The sequence below is a fragment of the Phascolarctos cinereus genome, unplaced genomic scaffold (assembly GCF_003287225.1).
Source record: "Phascolarctos cinereus isolate Bilbo 61053 unplaced genomic scaffold, phaCin_HiC Scaffold_1;HRSCAF=81, whole genome shotgun sequence".
NCBI lineage: Eukaryota > Metazoa > Chordata > Mammalia > Diprotodontia > Phascolarctidae > Phascolarctos > Phascolarctos cinereus.
Window position 1 is genome coordinate 294,979,232 of NW_027555514.1, and position 24,208 is coordinate 295,003,439.

The 24,208-nt window shown below is 54.4% G+C and overlaps 1 protein-coding gene across 7 annotated transcripts in view; it reads right to left on the reverse strand.

Moving 5' to 3' along the window:
* Positions 1 to 24,208, reverse strand: part of ARHGAP8 (Rho GTPase activating protein 8) — a 91,107-nt gene that overhangs the window by 45,437 nt on the left and 21,462 nt on the right. For 3 of the 7 annotated variants that reach the window (XM_020977398.2, XM_020977397.2, XM_020977395.2), the window contains 6 exons: positions 22,024 to 22,137; positions 15,027 to 15,107; positions 10,136 to 10,184; positions 9,618 to 9,675; positions 4,139 to 4,230; positions 3,630 to 3,770 (listed from right to left, as the gene is read on the reverse strand). In XM_020977398.2, coding sequence (XP_020833057.1) covers positions 3,630 to 3,770; positions 4,139 to 4,230; positions 9,618 to 9,675; positions 10,136 to 10,184; positions 15,027 to 15,107; positions 22,024 to 22,127 — 525 coding nt within the window. In that variant the 5' untranslated portion in view covers positions 22,128 to 22,137. Of the gene's footprint in view, positions 1 to 3,629; positions 3,771 to 4,138; positions 4,231 to 9,617; positions 9,676 to 10,135; positions 10,185 to 10,700; positions 11,337 to 11,405; positions 11,854 to 15,026; positions 15,110 to 22,023; positions 22,412 to 24,208 lie in introns of those variants that run through there. The other 4 variants (XM_020977396.2, XM_020977402.2, XM_078148194.1 and 1 more) reach the window with 4 other exon arrangements.

The window sequence follows — 24,208 nt, forward strand, 5'->3', positions numbered from 1 at the left end:
GCAACCCCCACCTTATCCCAGATCATGTCATCTCCATAGACTTCATGCTCTGAGAGCACCAGGTACCTGTGGCCTCCTGCTTCCCAGTCTTTGTGTGTCCCGCCCCCCCATCCCCTCCCCAGATGGGCTGGAATGGCCCCTCGGCCCATGCTCCCCGGCTTCTCTGCCTCCCTGAGCTTTCCCTGACCAACGCAAGCTGGGTTGCTATCCCTTCTCGAAATCCCCCTAATGCTTACAGGCAGAGCTCCTCACTGATCGTGTGGGCCCCACTGGGTCTGGTGCCTTTGGTTCAGAAGGAAGCAAATGGGTTTCAGTCTATTTAATGACCCACATGATCCAGAGGCTGCCCTCGGGGCACATCTACGAACTTTGTGTAGGGGATAGGCGCAGAGTCAGTATTCAAAGCAATACAGTCAGGTGCCCTTCACTGGTCCCTGAAGTGTTGTGTTTGTGTTGGGGGCAGGGGGCACACCCATCCTACACCGTGAGCTCCTTAAGGGAGCAAGTCAAGAAGCACTGATTAAGTACCTACTGTGTGTCAGGCCCTGTACTAACCAATGGGGATGTTTGCAAAGAAAGCCAAAAGACAGGCCTGGATCTCAGGAATCTTACAGTCTGCCAGGAAGACAAGCAAACAATTCTGTACAAACATGCCATAGACAGGCTGACTCAGGGGCGGGGTCAGAGTGGGGCCCCAGAATGAAGGTCTCCCTGGCACCCCCAAAGGGAGGAGGAGGAGGTAGCCAGCCCTCTGGGTGCAGGGGGGGCGCTGTGCTGGGCTTGATGCCCTGAGGAGGTGATGAGGGAGCTTCCACCTGGGTTGGGGAGGAGGGGAGAAGAAGACATCGACAAGCAAAACACAGAGAAGAAAATGGAAGGAATCCTAGGAGAGCATGAACAGGGAGATTCTGTCACCACCCCGCCGAACTGAAGACACTTGGACAAATCTGCAGATTCATTTGCAGCTCTCTTTTTGTTGTTTTTGACTTTCTTTGTCCCATGATCTCTCTGGATGATTAAGTCACAAGAAGAAGGGAGGGGAGGAGGAACTGGGTCAGGCTTTCAGGGCCCCCAGACTTGTATCTGAGTCAGAGCCCCATTTCCCCTGCCATAGAGGAGGCAGGGTTATAAACCACAGACATCCACAGTGTCTGAAGGAATAGAGTGCTGGTGACCCCCAAAGGGGGATGGAAAGATGCTGACCCGTGACAAAGAAAGAGGTCAGGAGGCATGGTCAGACTGCAGTTTATATGAACAGGCTCTGGGAGTCTAAGTGGACCACCAGCTCTCTAGGGAATCTAATGCCAAGAACAGGAAGGTTCCCTTGGATTGTGTTACACAGCCACAGTGCCCAGAGCTGAGCCTAGAACCTTAGCTGTGAACTGGTCAGGGAACAGAATTGTCAGCCAATGCACTGGTTCCCCAGCCAGTTCACAGTTGGGTTCTAGGCTGAGCTCTATACACCATGGCTTAAGAAGAACACTTTAATGAGCTGGAGAGAGTCTGGAGCGGGGCAGTCCCTGGGGGGATGAGCCTTGAGTTGGCCCCATATGGGATATGTTTGGCCTAGACAAGAGGAGACCCAGGGGAGGGAACATGAGATCTGAGGGCTGTCCCATGTAGGGCAAGGGCTAGCCTGGGCCCAGAGGACAGGACCAGGGACAAAGCCTCAGACAGGTGGGTTCTGTCCCATGTAGCAGTGGAAGAAAAGGCTTCCTAATGACTGAGATGTTCCCAAAGGGGGACAAGCTTGGCTTGGGTGATACTGAGGAGTTCATCATTCAATTACATTATCCAATGTCTCCTCCCTATGTGGCTGGTGCTACATGAGGTGCTGGAGATAGGAAGGGAGAAAGAGGGGCAGCGAGGTGGAGCAGTGAACAGAGCAGCAGCCCTGGAGTAGAGGACCTGAGTTCAAATCTGGCCTCAGACACTTAACACTTACTAGCTGTGTGACCCTGTGGGCAAGTCACTTAACCCTGACTGCCTTACAAAAAAAGAGGGGGGAGAGAGAGAGAGAGAAGAGAGAGAGAGAGAGAGAGAGAGAGAGAGAGAGAGAGAGAGAGAGAGAGAAAGGAAGAGAGAGAAAAGGAATGAAAGAAAGCAAGCCGCTGGCCTCCAGGAGTCCCTCAGGGGGAGGTGGGCTGGGGACGCTGTCTTAGGAAATCCCTTCCACCTTGGATATTCTGTGAAGTCTGTGATTCAGCCTGCGTTTGGAGGCCCAAGATCTGCATTCAAATCCCACCACTGCTGATTCACAAGTGTGCAACCTGGGCAAGCCATGAGCCCCTCTGGCCTCAGTTGTTCATTCATGAGTGAGGGAAGGCGGCTCCTGGGAAGTGCTGCAGCCCTAGATTGGCATCCAGGGGACCTGGGGCACAGTCCTGAGGCTGCTCCTTGTTTTGGCCAAGTAGCTTCCTGTTCTGGGGCCTTGGTTCCCTCATCTGTGACTGAAGGGGTGACACCCAGTGGTGCACGAGGTCCCGGCTGGCCTTGGTCATGGGTTTCCTCTGTGGTTTCTCCCAGGTTCTGGGCCCTGCTCACCAGCCCCTACCTGCCTCCCTTTTCTCATGCCCTTGCAGCTGGGCAGTGCCTGATCAGAGTGTGCAGCCCCCGGCTGCTTGGATGTGGGGAGAGGAATGGACCTCCAGCCATGTGTACCGGTCCCTCAGGCCATGCCTCTTCTCAGGCTGGGCCATGGGAGGCCCCGGTGGGGGAGAGCTGCCTGCCTCCCAGTTCATAAAGGTAGGGAACTCTGAACATGAAAATGCTCTCTATGGATGCAGGTCAGCAACTTTTCTGTAACTTAGGGCCTCGGAGAGCCACCTGGGCCACCCAGAGGTAAAGTGATTTGTCCAGGGTCACACAGCCCCACTGCTGTTCCTGTGTGTTAGAGTGGAACTTGAATCCAGGACTTTCTGCTCTCTCTATCCATTCACTTCCTCTACCCCTACACAGAGTAGGAGCTTAATAAATGTTCGTTGAATGAATGAAGCCACATGAGCAATAATGCATGATCATGGTATCTCGTCAATGATGTAACACTGTGATCAGAAAAGGCCCTATTGTGGATATGTGTGATCGGAGGTCTGGGCTGGGATTCCTGAGATAGTCAGAGTCCAGGGAAGGTCCCTCGCGGCCCAGGCACCTGAACCTTTGAGGCTGACCTCAGGGCAGACAACGGAGGCCCCTCATATAACAAAAATCTGGTGTCACCTGCCATCCAAGGGGCCCCTTGGAGGGCAGGCACTGGCACCACGTGTCTGATGCATGCACTTACACTTGTACTTTGGTGAGCCAGCGACAGCGGTCCCTCCACCCAGCTCTCCCAAGTGTGTGGCTCCCTTGGGACCCACAGAGGACCCACAAAGGCTAAGCCACTTGGACTCCTTGACTGGACACCTCCTGCTCCCTTTACCCCCTTTTCTGCATCAGCCCTCAGATGGGCCTGCCGAGGCACAGTGTGTGACGGGCATGTAGGGCAGGGCATGGCCCATGGGTGAGGTGCTGACCAGGAGCACAGACGAGACCAGCACCTGGGCCACGTGTGGTGGTCCTGAGGAAGACTGCTCTGGGGACCCTTGAACCCCCCCCCCGCCCTCCGGGAGCCACCCCATGTGAGCACTGACCTGGAGGACCAGCAGCATTTGGACAATGGAGGGCGGGATCCTGGCATGCGACCTTGACAGGGCATCTTCCAACTTAATGTTGAGCGTGATGATGTCGCGAAAATGCAGGAGGGCCAGCTGCCGGACAGAGGGCTCCTTCCCCTGCAGACACAGGGGCCAGGGTTAGGACAAGGCCCATGGCTCCCCCTTCCCTGAGGATCTCACAGCACTTGGACCAAGATTAGAGTGACCTCCACAAGTCGATGCAAATCAGCACCCCGAGTCCGTGCCCAGACCGGAGACAGGGGAATGCCTAAATCGGACCCTGGCTGCCTCATTGTCCACAACATGCATTCCCTTAGAGCATCCCAGGAATTGGATGGTGCAAGAGTTACTTGTCCCATCTTACAGTTGGGAAAGAGGTTCAGAGAAGTTAAGTGACTTGCCCAGGGTCACACAGCTAGCAAATGGCAAAGCTGGATGTAGACCCAGGTGGCCCATCTCCAAGTCACTGCAACGAAATTATTCACCTGAACAGGGTAGAAAATGGCTTGGAGGGTGGGCAAGACATCCCCGAAAAAGAAATCCCAGGTTTCGGCCAAGGAATCTAGTAGCTTCTGTCCTAGAAGAAGAGAAAAGCAGTTACTGACCAAAGGCCATCCCTAGGCATTCTAGAGGAGAAAGCCCTGAGGGGGCACACGGTCACACCCTTCAGCCCCTCCTTGCTGGCCTCCTCCCTCCGATGATGCCGTACTGGATGGGATGTGTCAGTCTCCTGCAGCTTTCCAGACTACAGGGCCCTCCCCTGGCTACTCGTGTCCACCTGAGGACAGAAACCGCCTTCCCTTAGCAATCAGCTTGATACATTGTTTCTATATATATATAAATGTTTCCCTGCTCTCCTTGGGACAATGGGGGGTATGCTAGTAAATATTTAACAACCAGCTACAGGACACATTTTTAAGTTTATTCTGCTCAGTTTTGAGAGGCTGTTCTTGCTCCTCTCCTCCCAGTCAGACCTCTCTCCTGAACAATTGCCTTTCTATCTCTTGAACATAACACACGCCTATGCATGCGCTGGCTCTCTTACTGAAGGCAAGTCAGCTCTTTGGAGACAAGGACTGTCCCTAATGGCAGGTATACTGCAGGTGCTTAATGCATACCCACTGATGCCAGCACCCATGGCCTTGAGGCTCACTCACAAAGGTCTTTTCCTACCCACTCTCTCATTATCTTAATGGGGCCTCTCTCACACATGACTGTGCTGCAGGCACACTGGATGACCATAGGCATCCCTCCTCAGCCTTGTTCCCTGTTCTGAGGTACTCAGTGTGAATCCACCTCTGCTCTGGTCACACCCCGCCGGGTCTCACCAGAAGGAGGCTGGCGTTGGACTAAGGGCGGGATCCTGGTGAGACCTGGAGCGGCAGGAAGCGTGACCCTTGGCTGGGTCTGGCCAGAGTTGGCTCCCAGGGCATGAGTCATTTTCTCCCCCTGTCCTCAGGGACCCCCGGTGGCATTTCCTCCAGAAAACTCTGACCTGCAAGGTCCAAGCTAGAAGGAACCTTTGACAGGTGAGGAAACTGAGGTCCACAGAAGACCAGTAGGTTGGCCAAGGCTAAAATAAGGACGAGAACTTGGGACCCCAGATGCCACACTCCTCTGGCCTGGACTTTCTTGAGTTTACATGTCTTGGCCCTTCCCCAGCCTCAGGACCAAGCCCCACAGCCAGAGGTCTCCACATGGAGAGGGGTGCCTGTGAAGGTCGCTGCAGCTCTGACCAAGGGCTCCTCAAACCCCCAGGGAGGAGAAAGCCACACCGTGTGACCGAGCAGGATGGGAGAGAAACTGGGTCACATCCAAGGAGGAGCAGACATAGCTGGTGCCAGGCGGCGGCGGCAGCAGCAGCAGTAGCGGTGGAGGTGGCGGCAGCCTTACTGCCTCCAGATTTGTGACCCTGCTCACCGGCCTTCCTTTTCTTCAGTCTCCGGTAGAAATGAATTCTCCAGGTGCAGGAGAATTTAAAGCTAGCTGGTCCCAGGGCATAAGGTCACCACTGTGGCAGTAGCCTGAATACTGAGGAAGAGAGGTGGAGACTTTAGTTCCTCGGCCTCTCCCGGGGACAGAGACCCTCCAAGGCTGCTTTTGAGATAGCCACAGGCTGGGAACCGCTCAGTTCCAGGCTTCCTGGGAGTCTCCATGCCCCCTCTAAATGTCAGTGCTGTGGGGCAACGCCCTGGGCATGCACCCTAGGTAGATCACAGTTGCCTGTTTCCACAGGGCCTCACATCCATTCAATGGCACAAGCATATATGACTCCCATTTTACCAATGTGGCTCTCGGCACACGGGATCAGTGGGAAAGCCAGGCCTCTCACCTCCAAGCCCAGGCTCTTTTCAGAGGACATAGCGGCCTTTCATCAGCCTCTCCCTTTTCTGGGTCTGGCCCTGGGAGATGTTCCAGGGCAGTCTGAGCCTGGCCCAGCAGGGCATATCTCTAGCAGGGCACTGAAGAAAAGTCTCCCCCACTAGGCAGGGACAGCAAATGCTGAACATGTCTCTGATCTCCCACAGCTTCTCTGATACACAGGAGCAAGCCTGATGCTAGCGCCAGGACACTGGAACCTCAAGGTGAACTGGCAGCCTGGGGGCGCTGCTGCCCCTTCTTTAGGGATGTGTCCAGGACTCGGCAGGAATGGAGGTCTGCCCCCCCCGCCACCCCCCACCCCGGAGAGCTTGGCAGACAACTGAGGATGCAGCACAGAAAGGATATTGATGAGGAAAGGGCCTGGAAGTCAGGCCCATGAGGACTGGATGGAGGAGCTGAGCATGTCTAGGCTGGAGAAGAAAAGATGGGGAGGGAGGCAGGGAAAAAAAATCTTCAATGTTCAGAAGGGCTGTCTCCTGGCAGAAGGATTAGCCTGGGAGCACCAGCTCACATTTGGGGTTGGTACTGGGGAGCTGGAGGGTGCCAGATGGCCTTGGTCAGGGAGGCCACGGGGCAACTTGTTCCAGTCTGGATCACACCAGAGGCCTGGGGAATCCTTCCCAACCCAGATTTGGGGAGCACATTGGCCGCTGTCCCCCACAGCAGCCAAGGCTCAGGCTGAGAACCAGATTGGGCCTAGAAGCCCCCACCGGCAGGGTGGGTAGAGTGGAGGCTGAATGATCTGCCCCAGGGCCCCTGACTCGGCATTCTCCACTGGACAAAGGCCTGGGAGTTTCCTCCCAAGGGATGGGATGAAAGGAAGCTCAGTCCTTTCCGGAGGAGGAGGACCCGGGGCCCAAGCCAGGGGCATTCTACAGAGCACAGCAACATTTTCCATAGGCCAGATATGAGAAGGAGCTGCTGAGGGAGGGTCCCATCCCAGGAGCACTGGGCCACGTGGATCTTTCATCTAGGCCCTGGCTTTATTTCCTGTTCCCTTCCACTCAACTCTACAGATGCACAGCACTTCCCTCACTCCCTCCTTCCTCAGCTGTCAATGAGGTGGGGGCTAGGGGGAAATGGTCAGGCCGAGGACACTCTGTGCAAAGGCTCGGAGGTGGGAGATGGCTTAGCGCATAAGGGGGAAAAGGTCCCTCTGGCTTTGACCTGAAAGGGAGTCACGTGCAGCAAGCCTGGACAATGGGGCGAATGCCAGGCTGGGAGGCTTTGAGTAGCTGGCCAGGGCGACATCAAGCCTGAGCCAGCTGCTATTGGCTGGCCTATATCTCCCCAATCTCAGGGAGGCCAGTGTGGGGTCCCAGGTCTGCCCCTCACTAGCCTTGAGCCTGACAAAGTCGTTTTCCCCTCGTGAGCCTCCTTTTCCTCACCTAACAGCTGACACTTACATTGCCCAATAAGGTCTACAAAGAACTTTACAGACATTATCTCATTCATGCACTACCACTCTGTGAAGTCACCACTCTTTTTAGCCCCTTTTCACAGCTGAAGAAATTGAGGTAGATGGCAGTTCAGTGCCTTGCTCAGGGCCACATGACCATAAGTGTCTGAGGCAGGATATGAACTCAGGTCTTCCCGACTGTTCAGCATTGTATGAACCGAGCCTCTGAGCTGCTCCATCCGTGAAATAAGGAGAATGGGAACACTTAGGCCCCAGTTTTGTTGTAACAGCTACAGGAAAGGGCTCTGTCCTCTCTGCCCTCTGCATAATAGAATATAATTAATAGGATAGAATGTATTGTAATGTAATATAATAGATAACATGATATGGTGTAATATGTGATATAATACAATGTAATATGATGGAACATAACATATAATGTGCTACAATATGATAATATAAGATAACGTGTCCATATCTTCATCCTCATCTTTAAAGTGTCACCACTTCTACCTGTCATGAGAGAGCTCTCTCCCCCCTCCCCCCATTCCCCTCCCCCTGCATGCCTCCTCCCCCCAAATCAGGGGATAAATCAGTCGCCGTTGCCATCACGGGCAGCGCCACACTATACTAGAATGGACAGCGCTATCGCCGTTGTCCTTTCCTGTCTGTTGGCTCCTGACACACGGGAGCCCATCACACACTTGGCAAACCCACTCCTAGTTCCTGCCCCTATCCCAGGAACTTTCATGAGCCATGGATGGGTTTTGAAGCCCAGTGTCCTGAGCACAGGGCTGGACCTGGATTCAAATCTCGGCTGGCAGCTTGCTAGCTGCCTGCCCTTGGCCAAGTCCCTTTCATTCTGGGGGCCTTTGCTCTGCAAGGAAGTGGAACAAGAGGGGACCTAAAGCCCTTCTAGCTCTGAATCTATAATCCTATGGAATTATGTCCTCAAGAGAGACTCAGTGGTGCTTGTCTCTGGCATCTTTGCTTCCAATGGGTCCACAAGGTTGTGCCCTCATGGGGAGAAGTGTTGGGCTGAATTGGCCCCCAGGTTCTCCTGGGAGAGGGGTGTGTGTGTGTGTGTGTGTGTGAGTGTGTGTGAGTGTGAGTGTGTGTGAGTGTGTGAGTGTGTGTGTGTGTGTGTGTGTGTGTGTGTGTGTGTGTGTGTGTGACAGTGTGGTGGGGGTGAGGGATGCCCACAGTATGGAAGGACCTGAAATGATGGGGAAAAGTAATGAGTCAAGTCACCCAAGGGGGGTGAGTGGGGGGCCAATGCCACATTCCCAAGGCAGAGTCATCCCTTGGAGGGACACACACGGCTGTGTCCACTAACCCTGAATAGGCTCCCCTGGGATACCAGGCTGTCCCACTGGTTGCACCTCAGAGGTCCTCGAACGCTAGACAGTAATAACAGGTACCACGCTTCTGACACGCACCTACTTTCTATCTCTTTCAACTTGCCCTCCACCCTTCCTTTGGGAGCACTATAAGGTATTTTCTCCCACCCCTAAATGCCCAGTTATTTCCCCCCTACACGCCTTTGCTCCCATGGTTGTGTGTCTGCCCCTGCCCCATCGGTTTGGTCACGTTCTTCTCATCTTCCAAAGCTGAGCTCTGGGCTAGCTCCCTGAAGAAGCCTTCTCTGATCCCTGCCCCAGCCCCCAACCAGAAGGGAAGCCCTCAGATCCTTCCCTTCTGTTTGGTGACTGTGTGTAAGTGACTTTGTGCTCCAGAATCATGGATGGGGCACCAGGCTAAGCCCTGGGGATGAAAAGAGAGTCAAGAGAAGGACCACAGCCCCCGCCCTCAACACAGCCACAGTATCACAGGCGAGATGATGCAGCAGGCACATGGGAAGCGTCATGCAGGAAGGGAGGCCCTAACAGCTGCAGGGACCAGGAAACATCTACCGCAGATGGGGAACTGAGCCCTGTAGGAAGCCGGTGAGGTGGGGAGGCAAAGGTGAGGAGGGCAGGCGTTCCAGGCATGGGGCACAGCCAGGGCAAACGCCAAGAGTCAGGAGATGGAAGGCCATCATGTTGGAGGCCAGTGTCGTAGGATCATAGCATGACGCCCTACCCACAGGAGCCACCTGACAGACATTTGCTGAATGAATGAGGACAGAAATCACACTGGTCAGGTCAAGTGTCCCAACCTTGGGGTCACCTGGATGGCCTTACCTTCATAGAACCGAATCTTGTCCCGGAGAATCACCATGCCTTTGGTCAGCAGCTGATTCTGAAAGCAGAAACACCCAAGATGTCAGTGCTTTCCAGAAGCACACAGGGTCAGGAGGTTAGAGCTTAGAACGTGGGAGGGGCCTTGGACATACCAAGCTCCCTGGCTTGGTGCCCAACCCCTTGGCTTTCAGCAAATGTTCCCATGCCCCCATTCATCATGGAAGGAAAGAAATTCTAGCGTGTACAGGCATGTGCAGGTAAAAAAATAAAAAACAGATTCATTTCAAAAGGATGACATAGTATTTGCCAGAAATATTTTCTCCACTCCCTCAAAGGTTTCTTACTGATCCCACCCCCACCCAAGCTTCCATTCCTAATCTGCTCCATTCTCCTAATCTGAGAGGCAATGATGATGATGATGGCAAGGGTTGGGGGGGGGTGTCTTTCCATTCCTGTTCCTGCTGGCCCCAGCCCCAAACCCAAGCCCTCAGTGGAAGGGAGGCAGGATGACCACTCACCTGGAGATACTCCGTGAAGAAAGAGCCCAGTTCGGTTTTCAGCAGCTGCCTGTTCTCAGAAGACAGAGACGCAGACATCAGAACAGAGTGTCTCCCCCATGGCTCCGCTCACTCTGCACACCCATGGGGAAGCACACAGATCTGGGCTCCTCAAATCAAGAGCCAGAAAAGAGTGTGGAGATTCTCAGGCCCCAAGTCTTCAGGGCTGCCCTCTGCTCCCCAGGATCCTACATCTGGGGCCCTCTGCTTCTCCTGCTAACCAGATACTTCATTCTCCCTCCCTCTCCCCTGACCCTGGACAATCCCTAGCTCCCTAGTGCCATCCCCATAAGCCATCTCTTATCCTCCTGCCCCTGTCTCCATCCCAGACATGACCTTTCAAGTGCTTCCTTAGGAGCCTAGGTTAATGTTTGATCTACTCACTGCAAGCTCTTTCATGGCAGGGCTTATCTCTCACACCTAACTTTGGAGATCCTTAACCAAAGTTTGTTGAATCCAGTTTACAGAAGGGGAAACTGAGGCCCAGATAAGTCCAGGGACTTGTGGGGAGACACGCAGCTCTTACCTGGCAGGGCTAGGATTTGAACTCTGGTCCTTGGACGCTTTCCCCACTTCCCCAAGTCCTAGTCAGTCATTAGCTGAACCCTATCTCTCTGCGTTCTAGCTGCTACACACTGGATTCCCTGAGCAGCCCTGGGAGCCAGGGCCTGCAATCAGCATCCTCCCTCTTTCATGGATGAGGGAGACTTGGCACAGGGCACCTGAATGTGGGTCTTCTGGCTCTGCCTGCCCTCCTCCCCCAGCCACATCCTCAGGACTAATGCACCATCTGTGGCTGTTTCCATAGATGACGTTCTGAGGATCCACATCCCTGCTGGATGAAGATCTGGGCTCCTTCTGGAACACCCGGGGCCAGCACCAGGCTCAGGAGCCTCCATCATCTGAACGCACCCTCAAAGACCAAGGGTGGAAACAAACATCCCTGTCAAGGTGCTCTCTTCAGGAGCAAACATGTCCACAACCTTTCCAGCCACAAAGGGGCTCACAACCACTTTCTCCTTCCACTCTAGGGACTCTCCTTTTTACAGATGATGAAACTGAGGCTGAGACAGTCACGGGGCTCCCTATGGTCACCAGATAGCCACTGCTGGAGGTGGAATGCAAATCAAGCCCTTCTTTGCCTCCCCCCCCCCCAAGTTCTTCATTTTTATGGATATCTCTTGCTCTAAAGTTGCCTTCATTTCTGAATATTTCTGTCCCATTTCTCTACCTGATATCCTTTGTAACAAAGAAAGGGAGGGGAAGGAGCGGTTCCAGACAGTTGACAATTAGCCACTTCATCAGCTTGCTTGGACAGTGTGTGCAGTGCTCCACATCCATAGGCCCCCACCTCAGCAGAGAAGTGGAAGGAGGCACCTTCCCATAATCCATGAGGCTCTGTCTAGGGTGTTCTTGCTGCTCCGTCCATTTACAGGCTTGCAGTCATTGCCCCGATTGTCCTCTTGGGCCTGCTTCCTTCACTTTATTTCCATTCATCCTTCACATCTGTCATTTCTCAAGAGTCCCAGTACAGCCGGGCACCACAATTTGGTAAGCTGCTCTCCAACTGAAGAAAACTAGGACTGCTTCCTGCAAATCCTCAGTGCAAATCATTTTGTACTCTGACCTCTGTGAGCTTCTTGTAACACAGCTGGACTTCAGAGAGGCAATGTGGTGCCCTGGGAGGACAAGCACGGGATTTGGAATCAGTGGACTGAAGCTTGAATTCCACTCAGCTAGTCAGAACTCATGTGATTGTGGCAAAGTCCTGGCCTCTCGCTGGCTCTCAGTTTCCTGATGCATTTGACAACATGCTAATTTGAGCTCTGGCACTCTGTTTTGCTGCTGTTGTACTGCACCTATACCTCAGACATTCTCTATTCTAAGGCCTCTCCCAGCTCTGATCTTCCTTGTTCTCAGGCCCCTCCTAACTCTGACATTTCATGTTCTAAGGTCCCTCCCAGCTGATCTTCCCTATTCCAAGGTCCCTCCCAGCCCTGCCATCCCCAGTTCTCAGGCTCCTCCCAGCCCTGCTATCCCCTGTTCTAAGGCCCCTCCCAGCTCTGATATTTCATGTTCCATCATGCCTCCCATTCTGTACATTCCGTCTTTCTGAGATTCTTATGCATTCCTTATCTAGCCACACTTTGGGAGCCTGTTAGAACACAAAGATCATGTCCTCCCTTCCTCTTTCCCTTTTACTGCCTCAAAAGCATCAGTCATTTGCAACAGGATTAATTAATTCCTAGCATCACATGTAGCCCTCAGAAAGGAGTTGGACCATGAGGTTTCTGTGATCTCGGAATTCTCAGGTGCCATTAAACCATCCAGTGGAGAAGTCTCTTGGGTCTGAAGTACCATCATGGAGTGAAAAGGGCACAGGACCCTGTGCACAGACCCAGGTCTGGCCCCAGCTTCCCCTCACTCTCTCCTCTTCTCTGGGACCCTGTGGCTCACATGCCCAATCAAGTCCCTTGGGGCTTCTATTGGTGCAGGGGACCCCATCTCATCCTCTCTTCTGCATCCATCCATCCATCCGTCCTCACTTTCACTCACTCAGTCTCTCTCTGTCTTCTTCACTGAAAAGCTTCACAGCTTCCGCCGTGCTTTTCCCTAGACAGAGGCCAGTGTCTACTCCAGCCTCCCAATATCCCTCCCTAGATCCACCCATCATCCCACACCTACCCTTCCCTTTTCAGTCTAGCTCCTCCAAAAAGCTAGTCATATTTGTGGCCCCCACTTCCTCTCCCCTCAATCCCTTCTAAACACTCCACACTCTGGCTTCCAACTACCTCAAACTGCCTTCTCCAAGTCAGAATTTGATATCTCATTTGCCTTCCATCTGCAAAGTAATTAATCTGTTACTTAACTTCCAAAGGAAGATTTACATACTCAAACACAATCTCACAGTCTTTTCCAACCCTCACCCTTCTTGATGGGGCTGCAGCCTTCGATGGCCTTTTGGATCATGTTCTTCTCCTGGACACTGGTCTCGCCTGGCTCTCCTCCTGCCCATCTGATTGGACCCTCTCTATCTCATCATCCCATGCCTGAACCATTGCATGGACCTGCTGTCTGGTCTTCTTGACTTCTCTCTCCCCACTCCTACCAGCCTTTCCAGGATACCCTGGGCTAGCCAACACTCAAGTGCCAGAGGGATTTTCTTCAATGTGCTTCTCAGCATGTCACTGCCCTAGCCAATCAACACCAATTGCTATTACCTCCAAGATCAAATGTCTGTTCCTCTGTGGGTCCGGCCCCAGCCAGACTCCCCTTTCTATACTGTACTTATTTTCTCATTTCTCACACGCCTCATGTAGGCCTACATGAGGTCACATGCCTCAGCCGTGCCCTTTTATAAAGGAGGGGGGTTATCTATGAGGTGAGTGTGAGGAGAGAGGGCCTTCCAGACATGAGGGGCAGACAGAGGCATTCAGGGTGAGGTCACAGGAGAGGGACTGTCATGTGTGAGAATGGAAAGGGTGTCAGGAGTCAGTCATTTGGTCCCAGCTGAATTTGGGATTTGGGATCTCTGGATCCCCAGAACAAGCCGCATGTAAGATGACCCTGCAGTGACCTCTCCTCCCCCTCCTCCTGGAAGCCTTCCCTGGGGGCCAGGCTCTACTGCTTACAAGCTGGGGGACCTCAGATCACCCCATGTCCCTGGGGCTTTGCATCCATAAAAGGAAGATTAGCTGAGACTCCTTGGTTCAACCGATGGGGTTGTGCTCCTCTGGCCCTCCCCCGAGGTCCTCCTTGGTTTCATGGCATTCTGGGCTCTCACAGATTGTGCCAGGAGGGCTCAGGGCCTGACAGCTCAAGGCTGGGCACTGGCTGGTGGGTCTCTTAGCTAAGGACATGGCCAGCTGAGGGTGGCAAGGCTCATGACCGCTTTGGCCAAAGCGATTCAGGAGGGTGCCTACTAGGCCACAGAGCTGCCCCAGGGCATGGGGTCCTCAGCCGGACAGAATATGGGGATAGTGAAAGCTCTCTGAAGGCAGAGCCTGGGTTTTTCCATTTTTGCTTTCTTGGCATCTCCAGTCCTTAGTACTGGGCCAGGCAGATAGTAAGGGATTCACTGATGCTTGCTGATTGACTGACTGACTGAGCACTCAGCTAAGCCCTGGCTCTTTCAGCCCTCTAAGTGATGCTGATGGGAGAGGCAGATGTCATCCCACAAGGGCAGGGTGCCAGAGCTCTGGGCCTGTGACTTGGTAGCCAGAAGCCCATCCCTGCTCACTTTCTTCACCATAAACCAAGGAGGTGAGACACGGCCCCAGCGATTATCCTAGCTGTTAGCTGAGCAGAGGGAGCGCTGATGGTACCCTAGGACTCAGGCTCCATCCCATCACTGACACGTATCAATCCCTGGTCCTCTCTGGGCCCCAGTTTTCTCATCTGTAAACTGAAGGCACTGGATGGAAAGATGTCCATAATGGCTCCAGCTCCGTGACCTTTGGCTGGGTAGAGGCGCCACTTCTAGAAGCATCAATTTCCATTTGGTTTCTTGGTAAACCCACAGATGGCACTGTCAAAAGCTGGGGTGGTCAAGGTGCTCCAGGAGCCAGGGGGGCCCAGAGCTCTATGGTGCTGGCCCCTCCACACAGAGGTGCTGGGGACATCCGCCCCTGCTGGCTTCTCCATCACTCTGCACCCACTTTGTGCCAGTGGATTCTCAGTTTTTGAACCTTCCCTGGGTGGTTCTTTCCCAGCTTTGGCTCTGTAGCAGCCCTTGATTCTCTGCCCATTGGCCTCACCCCCTGGAAGGGCCCTCGTGGATCTCGGCTGTGTGGCCCCCTCCCCCCCAGGGCTACCCTTCACTCCCATCCCTCTCTCCATGGAGTTCACTCACCTGACGCCCTCGTTCAAGTGGAACAGCTGGTGATCTGGAAGGCCCTTTCTCTGGAACACGGCAATTACTCCATTGTGGATGCTAGAGATGGAAGGCAAGGAGAGGTCACTTAGCAGGAGTGTGGCTACTGGGCATGGCAGGGCCCACTCTGACCCCTGGTATCCTCCTCAAGAGGCTGAGTGGCAGAGGAAAGGCCAGAGAGCCTGTCCTTTCCTCGTCCCCACTAATGAAAGGAACACAGAACAGCAGGGGAGGGCTGGGTCCTGGCTCCCCAAGACCTCTGGCTATTGCTAATGCCCAGGAAGAGGGTCCTTTAATGACTGACTTGGGAAGCCTTGGGCCCTGGGGACACTCACCGTTCGAGCTGGGAAGGCTCTCGGAATCTCAGGTGCTGGGGCACCTGCTCCCCCATCCCATCCCCTGCCCCACACCTACTTTGTATATTGTCTGTGGATCTTCACCCACATACATGCCACCGTCTCCCAATGGGACAGGAATTTGTTCATTTTGGGCTTGGTACAGTGCCCAGAATCTAGTGCATAGTAGGTACTCAAGAAGGACTTAAATAAGTAAGACCCTGGGCCAGCGGACATTGTGTGTGGAAGCTGGGATGTCATCATGCTGCTGTCCTCTGCCCAGGCTGACCCCTGGGGAAGCCTATGGCCAGCTGTGGGCGACCTCTCGAGGGAAGGGTATTGACACTGACAAGTGGGACTGGGTTCAGAGGAGGGAGACCAGGGCAGGGACTACAGACCCCTCCTCCCAGAAGCTTTTGAAGGAGCCCTGACTTTAGCCTGGACAAGGGAAGGCCAGGGCTATCAAGACTACCAACCTGCTCCGGCAACCTGAGGACAAACCCCAAAGCAGCGGGTGAAAGCTCCGCCTTCATTCTGCCGGGTTCAGTTCAGGGGCTGCCTCTTCTATGAAACCCTCCCTCAGTCCATGGCTCAGGAATCACTCTCCTCCCCCCCCCCATATCCCAAACTGCAACAGTGCTAGGGCTGGCTTTCATCTCCCCTGTCCTATGGAACCTTCCACTGGACTGAGTACTTCCAGTGACTCAGAGGCCAGGCCCTTCTCTTCCCTGGGGCAGCCCTGGCTGATCTGATCATGTGTGTGTGTGTGGGGAAGGGCAGGAAAAACCTGAGGGGCAGGTTGGTGACCACAGGGAAGGGGGAGGAGTTTCCTCTTCTTGAGCCCGCCAGGCATGGCATTGAGGCCCTGGGAGGTTAGAAGATGGGTCCCACCTTTTGGAGACCTATGTGTAGCAGGGCTGAGGGTGGAGAGGCCCTGGGCTTCTGCTCAGATGCTCCCTCCTGGGGGGGATGAGGAGCTGACTACTTTCAGTCCCAGAGACACTGGAGGGGGGCCCTGAGAGCAGCCAGTGCCTGGCTGCTCTCACCTCTCCATTGGGTGGCATTGACTATACATTATAAACACTTTCTCCACTGGAACAAAACAGGATGGGTCACAGAAAAGTACCGGCAGGTACAGGACTTGAACCCAGATCTCTTGATTCTCAGGCCAGGGTCACCTAACCCTGAGACATGACCAAATTCCTCTGGCTAGTCTACCAACCTCATCACCCTGGACTCCCCCATCCCTCCGCCATCTAGGCGGGTCTCCTCCATCTCTGGGTCTGCTTCACCCAGTGCTCCCAACAATCCCCCTTCCCCAGAATCCCCCTCCCAGAAGCTTCTTGGACTGTCCACAGTGAAAGTCCTGTCCTGATAACTCAGTGTGGGCCTAGACTAGGCCCTTCCTGCTCTGACATTCCAGGCTCAAAGGAACCTCCCAGCTCTGAAAAAAAGGGGGAAGGGAATACCTACCAAGCACCAGGCACCATGCTAAACATTTCACAGTCGGGTGGTAGGTGATTATTATCTCCTGAGGAAGTTAAGTCAGGAGGTAGAGCAGGCATCCAAGAAGTGTCTGTGGTCAAATCTGAACTCTGAGCTTCCTGACTCCAGGCCCAGGGTGCTGACCACCGCACCACCGGCCGCCTCTCTGACACTCTCCCCCAAGCTCCTTCCCAGGTCTGCTGTTGCTCTTTCTGAGGTCCCTCAAAGCTCTGACGTCCTCTGTCCCAAGGCCTGCCCAGGGCTGATCGCCCACCACTGCTTCTCAGTCTCAGTTCCAAGCCTCCCAGAAAATGCCACCAAGAAACCTGTCCAGGAAGCAAGGGGAGACGCCGCTTCCCAGCTCCTTCTTGGATGGTCACGCCAGGGAAGCCTGGGACAATCAGCCCTGGGCGTCTTCAGAGAGGAAGGCGGTAGGAACCTCATGGGACTAGACAGCGCCATAGGACAGCAGAAGCCAAGACAAGGCTCACTCAGTGGCTGTGCCCCAAGGGCAGAAGGAACCCGTCCCAAGCCAGCACTGGCGCATGAGGTGAGGCGTAGGCTCTCCTGGCCTGTTTACCCTGCACAGGTCACTTGCTGCCTTTCAGTATCTGAAGGACTGTCCTGGGAAGGGCAGATTTGGGAGGCTCTGGGAGGAGGGTTTTCACTTCTTAATAACCAGGACAATATTCAACACACACACACACACACACACACACACACACACACACACACACACACACACACACACACTCCTTTCCAGACTTTATTCTATACGCTTCCCTTTCACACACTTTCTATAATGTCTAATCCTTCAGTGTGCACCACTAGCCATCTCCTTCCTCTGAGACTTTGCCCAGACGAACTGCCTGGTGCACCTTCCCTCTTTATCTGTACCTCCTAGGATGGTGAATTTGCTTCTAAGCATAGACCTTACCAGGTGGTAAGTTTTCTCTCTCTTGCTTTTAACAACCTTTTATAACATTGGATTTACTTACACACGACAAACCCTAGAGAACATCAGCTCTCAGAGGGCAGGGCTACTTTCATATCTGTCTATGTAGCCCCAGGGCCCCGCACAGTCCACAGTCCATAGCAGGCTCTTAGGAAATTCATGCTGGCTGAAATGAGACAGGTGGGTAAGCCCCTCAGGACAGCAGAGGAGCTCAGGTATTCTCATTTGGAGACTCGCAGGGCTGGGAGAGACCTTCTGTCCTGGGCAGGAACAACCCCCAGGGGTCTCCCAGCCTTTGCTGGAATTGGGGTTCACTGCCTACCCAGGAGCCCATTTCTCAGAGGGGCAGAGGGGAGGGAGAGGCCTCTAGTGGCCAGGAAGGTTTTCTGTCCCTGAGCTTCAACTGGTCCTTCTTCTCCTCCACCCTCCCAGGCCTCAGATGGCCACCGTGTTCCATCTCTCTCTCCTCCGGGCTCCACCTGCCCAGGTCCCTTCTGGTTCTCCAGGTCCCTCTTCTCCCTGGACATCCTCCTCCCTCCAGCAGAGAGTTATCCAGGCCTCCCAATGAGACCTGACCACGGGCCATTGCCATGGAAGGATGCCCTGGAAAGGGGACCAGATTGGGAAGCTGGAGAGTAGCACTCCCATCCCAGCTCTGACTTGTAAGAGCCTCAGTTTCCTCATCTATACAATGGAGCTCTGAGGCCTTGGATGACCTCACAGGGCATGTCAGCAGGACTGGAGGTGTCAGGACCCCCAGGCCATGGGAAGCAGGCCAGCCCAGGCTCTGAGGTCGGAGCTGGATTCCCACGATTCTAGGATTGAGGAGATTCTGTGTGAGCACAAAGTGGTGTGGAGGAGCTGAGCTCCTTAAATCCAGTTTGTCCTGGCTCAGGTTCTAGGTAGAGCCCCCTCCCTGGCCCATGAGCCAGGTAGGTTCTGGAAAGAGACCAGGACAGACTGAGTCCGGCTGTTTCCCTGCCTCCCTTCATAAGGAGTGACCTTGGGTGAATGGCTTCCCTTTTCCAGGCCTCCAGCTACATACAGAACAGAGGGTCCAGGTTTCCAGGCCCCTTCAAGCTTTCAGAGCCCCTGCGAGATCATGCACCTATCAGGTGTCATTGCACCCCAACCCCCACAGCAGGCTCGTGCCAACCTGCTCCCTGGCACCAGACCCAACTGCCCTTCAGGGGCCTGGACCTGTAAGGTCAATCCTTAGACAGGTCAACCCCTCTCCCCCGCCCCAGCCTTGGGTCACTCAGGGTGGGGCCTGTTTACATAAGGTGCAGAAGGGAGACAGGGTGGGGGAAGGAGACACAAATCTAAGGTCTGCAGATCTCCTCCCCCTCCTCCCAGGGACCTCAAATCAACACTGAAGGGCCCTGTCCCAAGAGGTCAAGGGGGGCGGGGTGAGGGATGCTCAAAAGGATCCTCAGCTGGACAGAAGGAAGCAGGATCAGGGCACCGAGGCCAGTTCCTTCCCTTCCATGCTAATACCTGCTCTAGCTGCCTCCTGGCATTAAAGTTTCATGGACACAGCACATCCCAGCATCCGGCCTCTGAGTCAGGCAGACCTGGGTTCAAATCCCATCTCCTCTGCTACAATAGACAATTCATCTCTCTGAGCCTCAGTTTTCCCAACTGTAAAATGGGGTTATTAACACCTGCAGCATTGAAAGCACTTTGGCAGCTTTAAGGATGATTGCTCATCTGTCCTTCTTAAAGTGGTTAAGAGTGAGAATTACTGCGATCCCCAGAAGGAGCTGAGCCAGGAGGACCAGGAAAGGAACACAGAGACTCGACCCTTTCATCCCCCTTCTTGCAGGCCCAGGGGTCTCCCTCTGACACTGACACACTGGGGATAACCTCAAGTTTTCCATGATACTAACTTCCCCTCCCTCCAGGTCTCCTGTCATGAGCCTGGTCATGGGGGGAGGGGCATGCTGGAGGAAAGGACTCAGACATTAGATCAAGGGTCATTATAACCAACTCTAACCCTCCTAATTCCAAGACGCTCTGCCTGGGCAGTGGGGGAAAAAACAAAAAACAAAAACCAAAAACAAAAACAAAAACAAAACAAACTTCTGTGAGCCCACTTCAGGACTCTGGACAAGTGATGTGTCCCTCCACGGTTCAGTTTCTCCATGGGTAACAGGCCCCATAGCTCTGTCTCCACCAGGGAGTATCAAGGTGCATGGGTCCCCCATGGGAGAGCACTTTGGGGGAGAGGCAAGGACTTCACCCCCGTCCCCCCCTGCCAAGGGCCCAGCTCTGATCTGGAGGGGACAGCACAGCCCTGGGGCTGCCACAGCTGTTTGAGGACTGGGGACAGTGAGGGCCCAGGACCTGGGGTCTGAGGAGCTGGTATGAATCCTGGCCCCACAGCTCACTCCCTGCATGATCTGGGGAGAGTCCTTACCTGGGCCTCAGGGTCCCTATCCATAAAATGAAGGGGATCAGTGTCTGGCCCCTAAGCTCCCTCTCATCCCCAGAGTTATGATCTTAAGTCTCCTCACTTCTCTGAGACTCAGTTTCTTCCTCGGTAAGATGAGGACTCCAATATACATTTATTAAGCACCTACTATGTGCTAAGTGAGATTAGACTATCTGGCCTCTCGCTTTCCTTCCAGCTTTAAACTGAGGATGTCTTGAGAAACAAGAAATCAAGGTGGTGGAACCATGCCAGATGGGACCATCTCTGGACATGTCTGCTGCCTTCTTGGACCAGAGCAGGGGCTCTGTCCTTATTCTGCCTGCTGAAAGGCCCAGATCCCTCCCTTTTCAGCTGCCTCCCACAGCAGCCGGCCCAGAGCTCAAAGAGGAATGAATAGCCCCTTTCATTCCACCTGGAGGAGGGATGGAGGCAGGTCCCAGGGCACCCCGTGGCTGTGCAGTGCTGGGGAGAAGAGAAAATGCCAGCTCGGCAGTAGAACTCAAACCTCTTCACAATCTGACTCTCTCCCTGCAGATCTCACACACCCTGGGTTCCAGCCCAAGTCACTGATGTAGTGTTTCCCCTCATGAGGTCTGGGCCCATCCCTGGAGTGATGTCTCCTCACCTTTAGCTCAAACACCACTTAGGAATCACCTCCCACAGGAAGCCTTCCAGTGCTCCCACCCCTGAAATGCCTCTGCTACCTCTTGTGAACAAAGTGATCTGGGCACCTTTTCCCCCACCAGTATAATAAATTCTTGAAAGAAAAACGCCTGTTTGTTTCAGTTTTCTAGCCCATAAAACAGGGGAGCTGCTCCAGAGACTCACTGAGTTGAATACAAACAGAAGACTTCACTCAAAGGGTGACCTCAGACAACTTATCTCCTTATTCACAGCCTCAGTTTCCTCATCTGTGAAGTGGAGATGCTGATCTCTGAGCTACATGCTTCCCAGGGCTAGTAAGAAGAAAGTGCATTGTAGAGAAGGTGTTTTTTTTACAATCACCTTCACTTTCAAGTCTCACCCCCTTCCCCTCTCCCTCATCCTTTGTAACAAAGAATGAAAAACAAGAAGAGGAAAGCTTTTGGGGTGCTGGGTTGGGGCTGGCCCATAGAGACACCCTTAGAGCAGTCAGGATTCCCAACCCTGGGCTTGTCCCATGTCCTCAGCTGACTCAGCTTTGATGAAGTATGTGTGGAGGGGGAAGGGGGGAGGGGAGGTCAGTGAGTGCCTTCGTGGGGAGATAAGTCTAGATAAAGGTCACCTCTAGAATCTAGCCAAAAATACCACTGAAATTGTACAAAAATACCACTAGGGAGGGAGGGAGGCAGGCAGGCAGGCAGGCAGGCAGGAAGGAAATGTTTGCTCTTCACAAGGTTTTAGAACCAGGAAGGACCTTAGAGATCACCTAGTCCACCCATCCATCCATCCATCATTCATCTACACTTAGAGAGCCCACCCACTCATTTGACAGATGTGGGCATGGAGACCCAGAAAGTTTAGGTGGCTCACCACTGTGGGTTAGTGGCAAAGCTGGGACCCAGAACCCAGTTCTCCTTTAACTCATTAGCTGTATGACTCTAGATATCACCCTTGGTCTTGCTGGGCCTCAGTTTCTCCATCTGTAAAATGGACTGCCTGAGCTTTGAGGTCCCTTCCAGCTCCAAACGTAAGAGCCTATGGCAGAGAGAAAGCCTCTGGGCCACAGAGCAGCAGCGGCAGTGTGTGGGATGGGACAGGCCCCGGGGAAGGCAGACAAGCCCTTACCTGTTCCAGGTGGCGTTGGAGCAGGCCTGGCGCTGCTGGGCCCCTCGTTCATCCAAGGCTGCCTGCTCTCTCTTGCCCAGATCACTGAGGCTGGGTGAACTCATGAACTTCAACCTGCGGAGAGTCCTCATGGTCAGGGCTGCCGGCGGGAGTCTCCACCCCCACGTGCCGCGCTGGGCAGGCGGGCAAACGCCGCCACCTCTGCGGCTCGGGCTCCGCCGGGAAGGGTTAAAGGGAGGCAGAGACAGCCAGAGTGTGGGAGAGCCAGAGACCGAGAGAGGCCGGCCCGAGGGAAAGGCCACAGAGCGAGCGAGCTGAGAGCGAGGTCCGGCCTCTCCCGAGCAGCCTCTGCCCGCGGGGGAGGAAGCAAACTTTGAATCGCCCTGCTCTCACGTCACAGACTGGGGTTAATCATTTCTCTGGCTCTGTCTCTCTATCTGTCTGTCTGTCTGTCTGTCTGTCTGTCTGTCTGTCTCTCTCTCTCTCACACACACACACACACACACACACACACACACACACACACACACACTAACACAACACAATGATAGCGTGGCCTTCCTGCTGGGCCCCGGAGGCAGAAGCCCAGGGGGGGCCAGGCTGGACAGGGCGGGGTAGGGCGGGCCGGGGCGGGGCAGGCCCCAGACCCAGATCCCTGGAAACCCCATGCTCCAGGTCCCCCACCCCCTCCCAGCATTTTGGGCAGCTCCACCCCTGCTCCCCCCTCCCCCTCCCTGCAGCTGTCACCCTGAGGCTCCTCCCTCCAGCCTCGCCAGCTGTGGCCTCTCCCGGAAACCAGAAGCGCCTTAGCACACTTGGGCACTGGAGAGTGAGTGCACACACACACACACACAGCCAGAGAAAACGCTCAAAGACGCTCAGAGCAGCACGTAAGGCACACACATGGTCCCAGACAAAGTTTAGTTGGAGCCAAAGCAGGGAAAGACTCTTGGCCCCAGACGGCGCCCCTCCCGTCCAGAGGACAGAACACCCCCGCAGGCACACACATGCCGCCCCTCTCCAGAGAAGTACACACATGTACATACACATGTACAAACACCAGTACGTAAGGCACAAACACAGACCCGACATGGCTATCCAATGCAGAGAAAGACTCTCAGCCCCAGACACAGAGCCCCCCCCCCCGAGAAGTACACACACGTACACTCACATGTACACACATGTACAAACACAGGCACAAACACAGACCCAGACAAAGCCCATTTGTATCCAACGCAGAGAAAGCCTCTTGGCCCTGACAGCGCCCGTCCTGTCCAAAGAAGTACAGAACACCCCGAGAGGTACACACAAGCCCCTCCCCCCACACACATACACATGCACACATGCCCTAGGATTCCACCGACTTGGATACTCAGACATTGCCACGCCACATTCTCAGACCCAGAGACACACCCAGAGGTCTCCAGACACAACACAGGCAGGAGCACCACACCTTTGGGGACACAACCATCAGCCTCTACACACTTAGAGACAAACATGCTTCTGACACAGGTCTGATGTCTTTGAGGCTGCAGGGCCAAGGCCTCACACAGAGATGTGACAAACTGCCCCACCCAGCAGCAGCCCTGGGGCCGGCCATCAGGTCCCCTGCCTCCATACTCATAGTCACAGCTCAGGTCTCCTGATCCCACCTGATCGAGATGCCCCTGGGGCCCTCGGTCACTGAAAGCTGAGCTCAGAGTCAGAAAGAGCTCCCCCCCTCTGACACCTCCTAGCTGGGCGATCCTGCTCAAGGCAGAGAAGGGACCAACTGGCACTGATGGAGTGACTTTCTGCACAGTGTCCCCTATTCCAAAGAAGTCACAAATCCAGCACTGCATCCCCCCCCAGGCCCCCAAATGTCCAAGGGAAGTTCAGAAATGATTAGGAGGTAGCCAGGCTTTACCATTTGGGACTGGTCTCCTACCACAGGACAGGGAGCCCATGGCCCTCCATGCCCCAAGCACAGTGTCCAGAAACCCACAGTGTGGGGGGGGGGGGTGAAGGTTTGCAGCTGAGAGCTTCCTAGGACACTCAGCGACCCTGGAGTCCAGCACCCCTCCTTTTACAGAAGGGGAAGCTGGCCCAGAAGGGGGAAGGGACTTGGCACACGTCACAAAGTCAGGATTTGAACACATGTCTCCAGGCTCCATATCTGGGGGTCCTGTGGCTGCTCCAGCCCCAT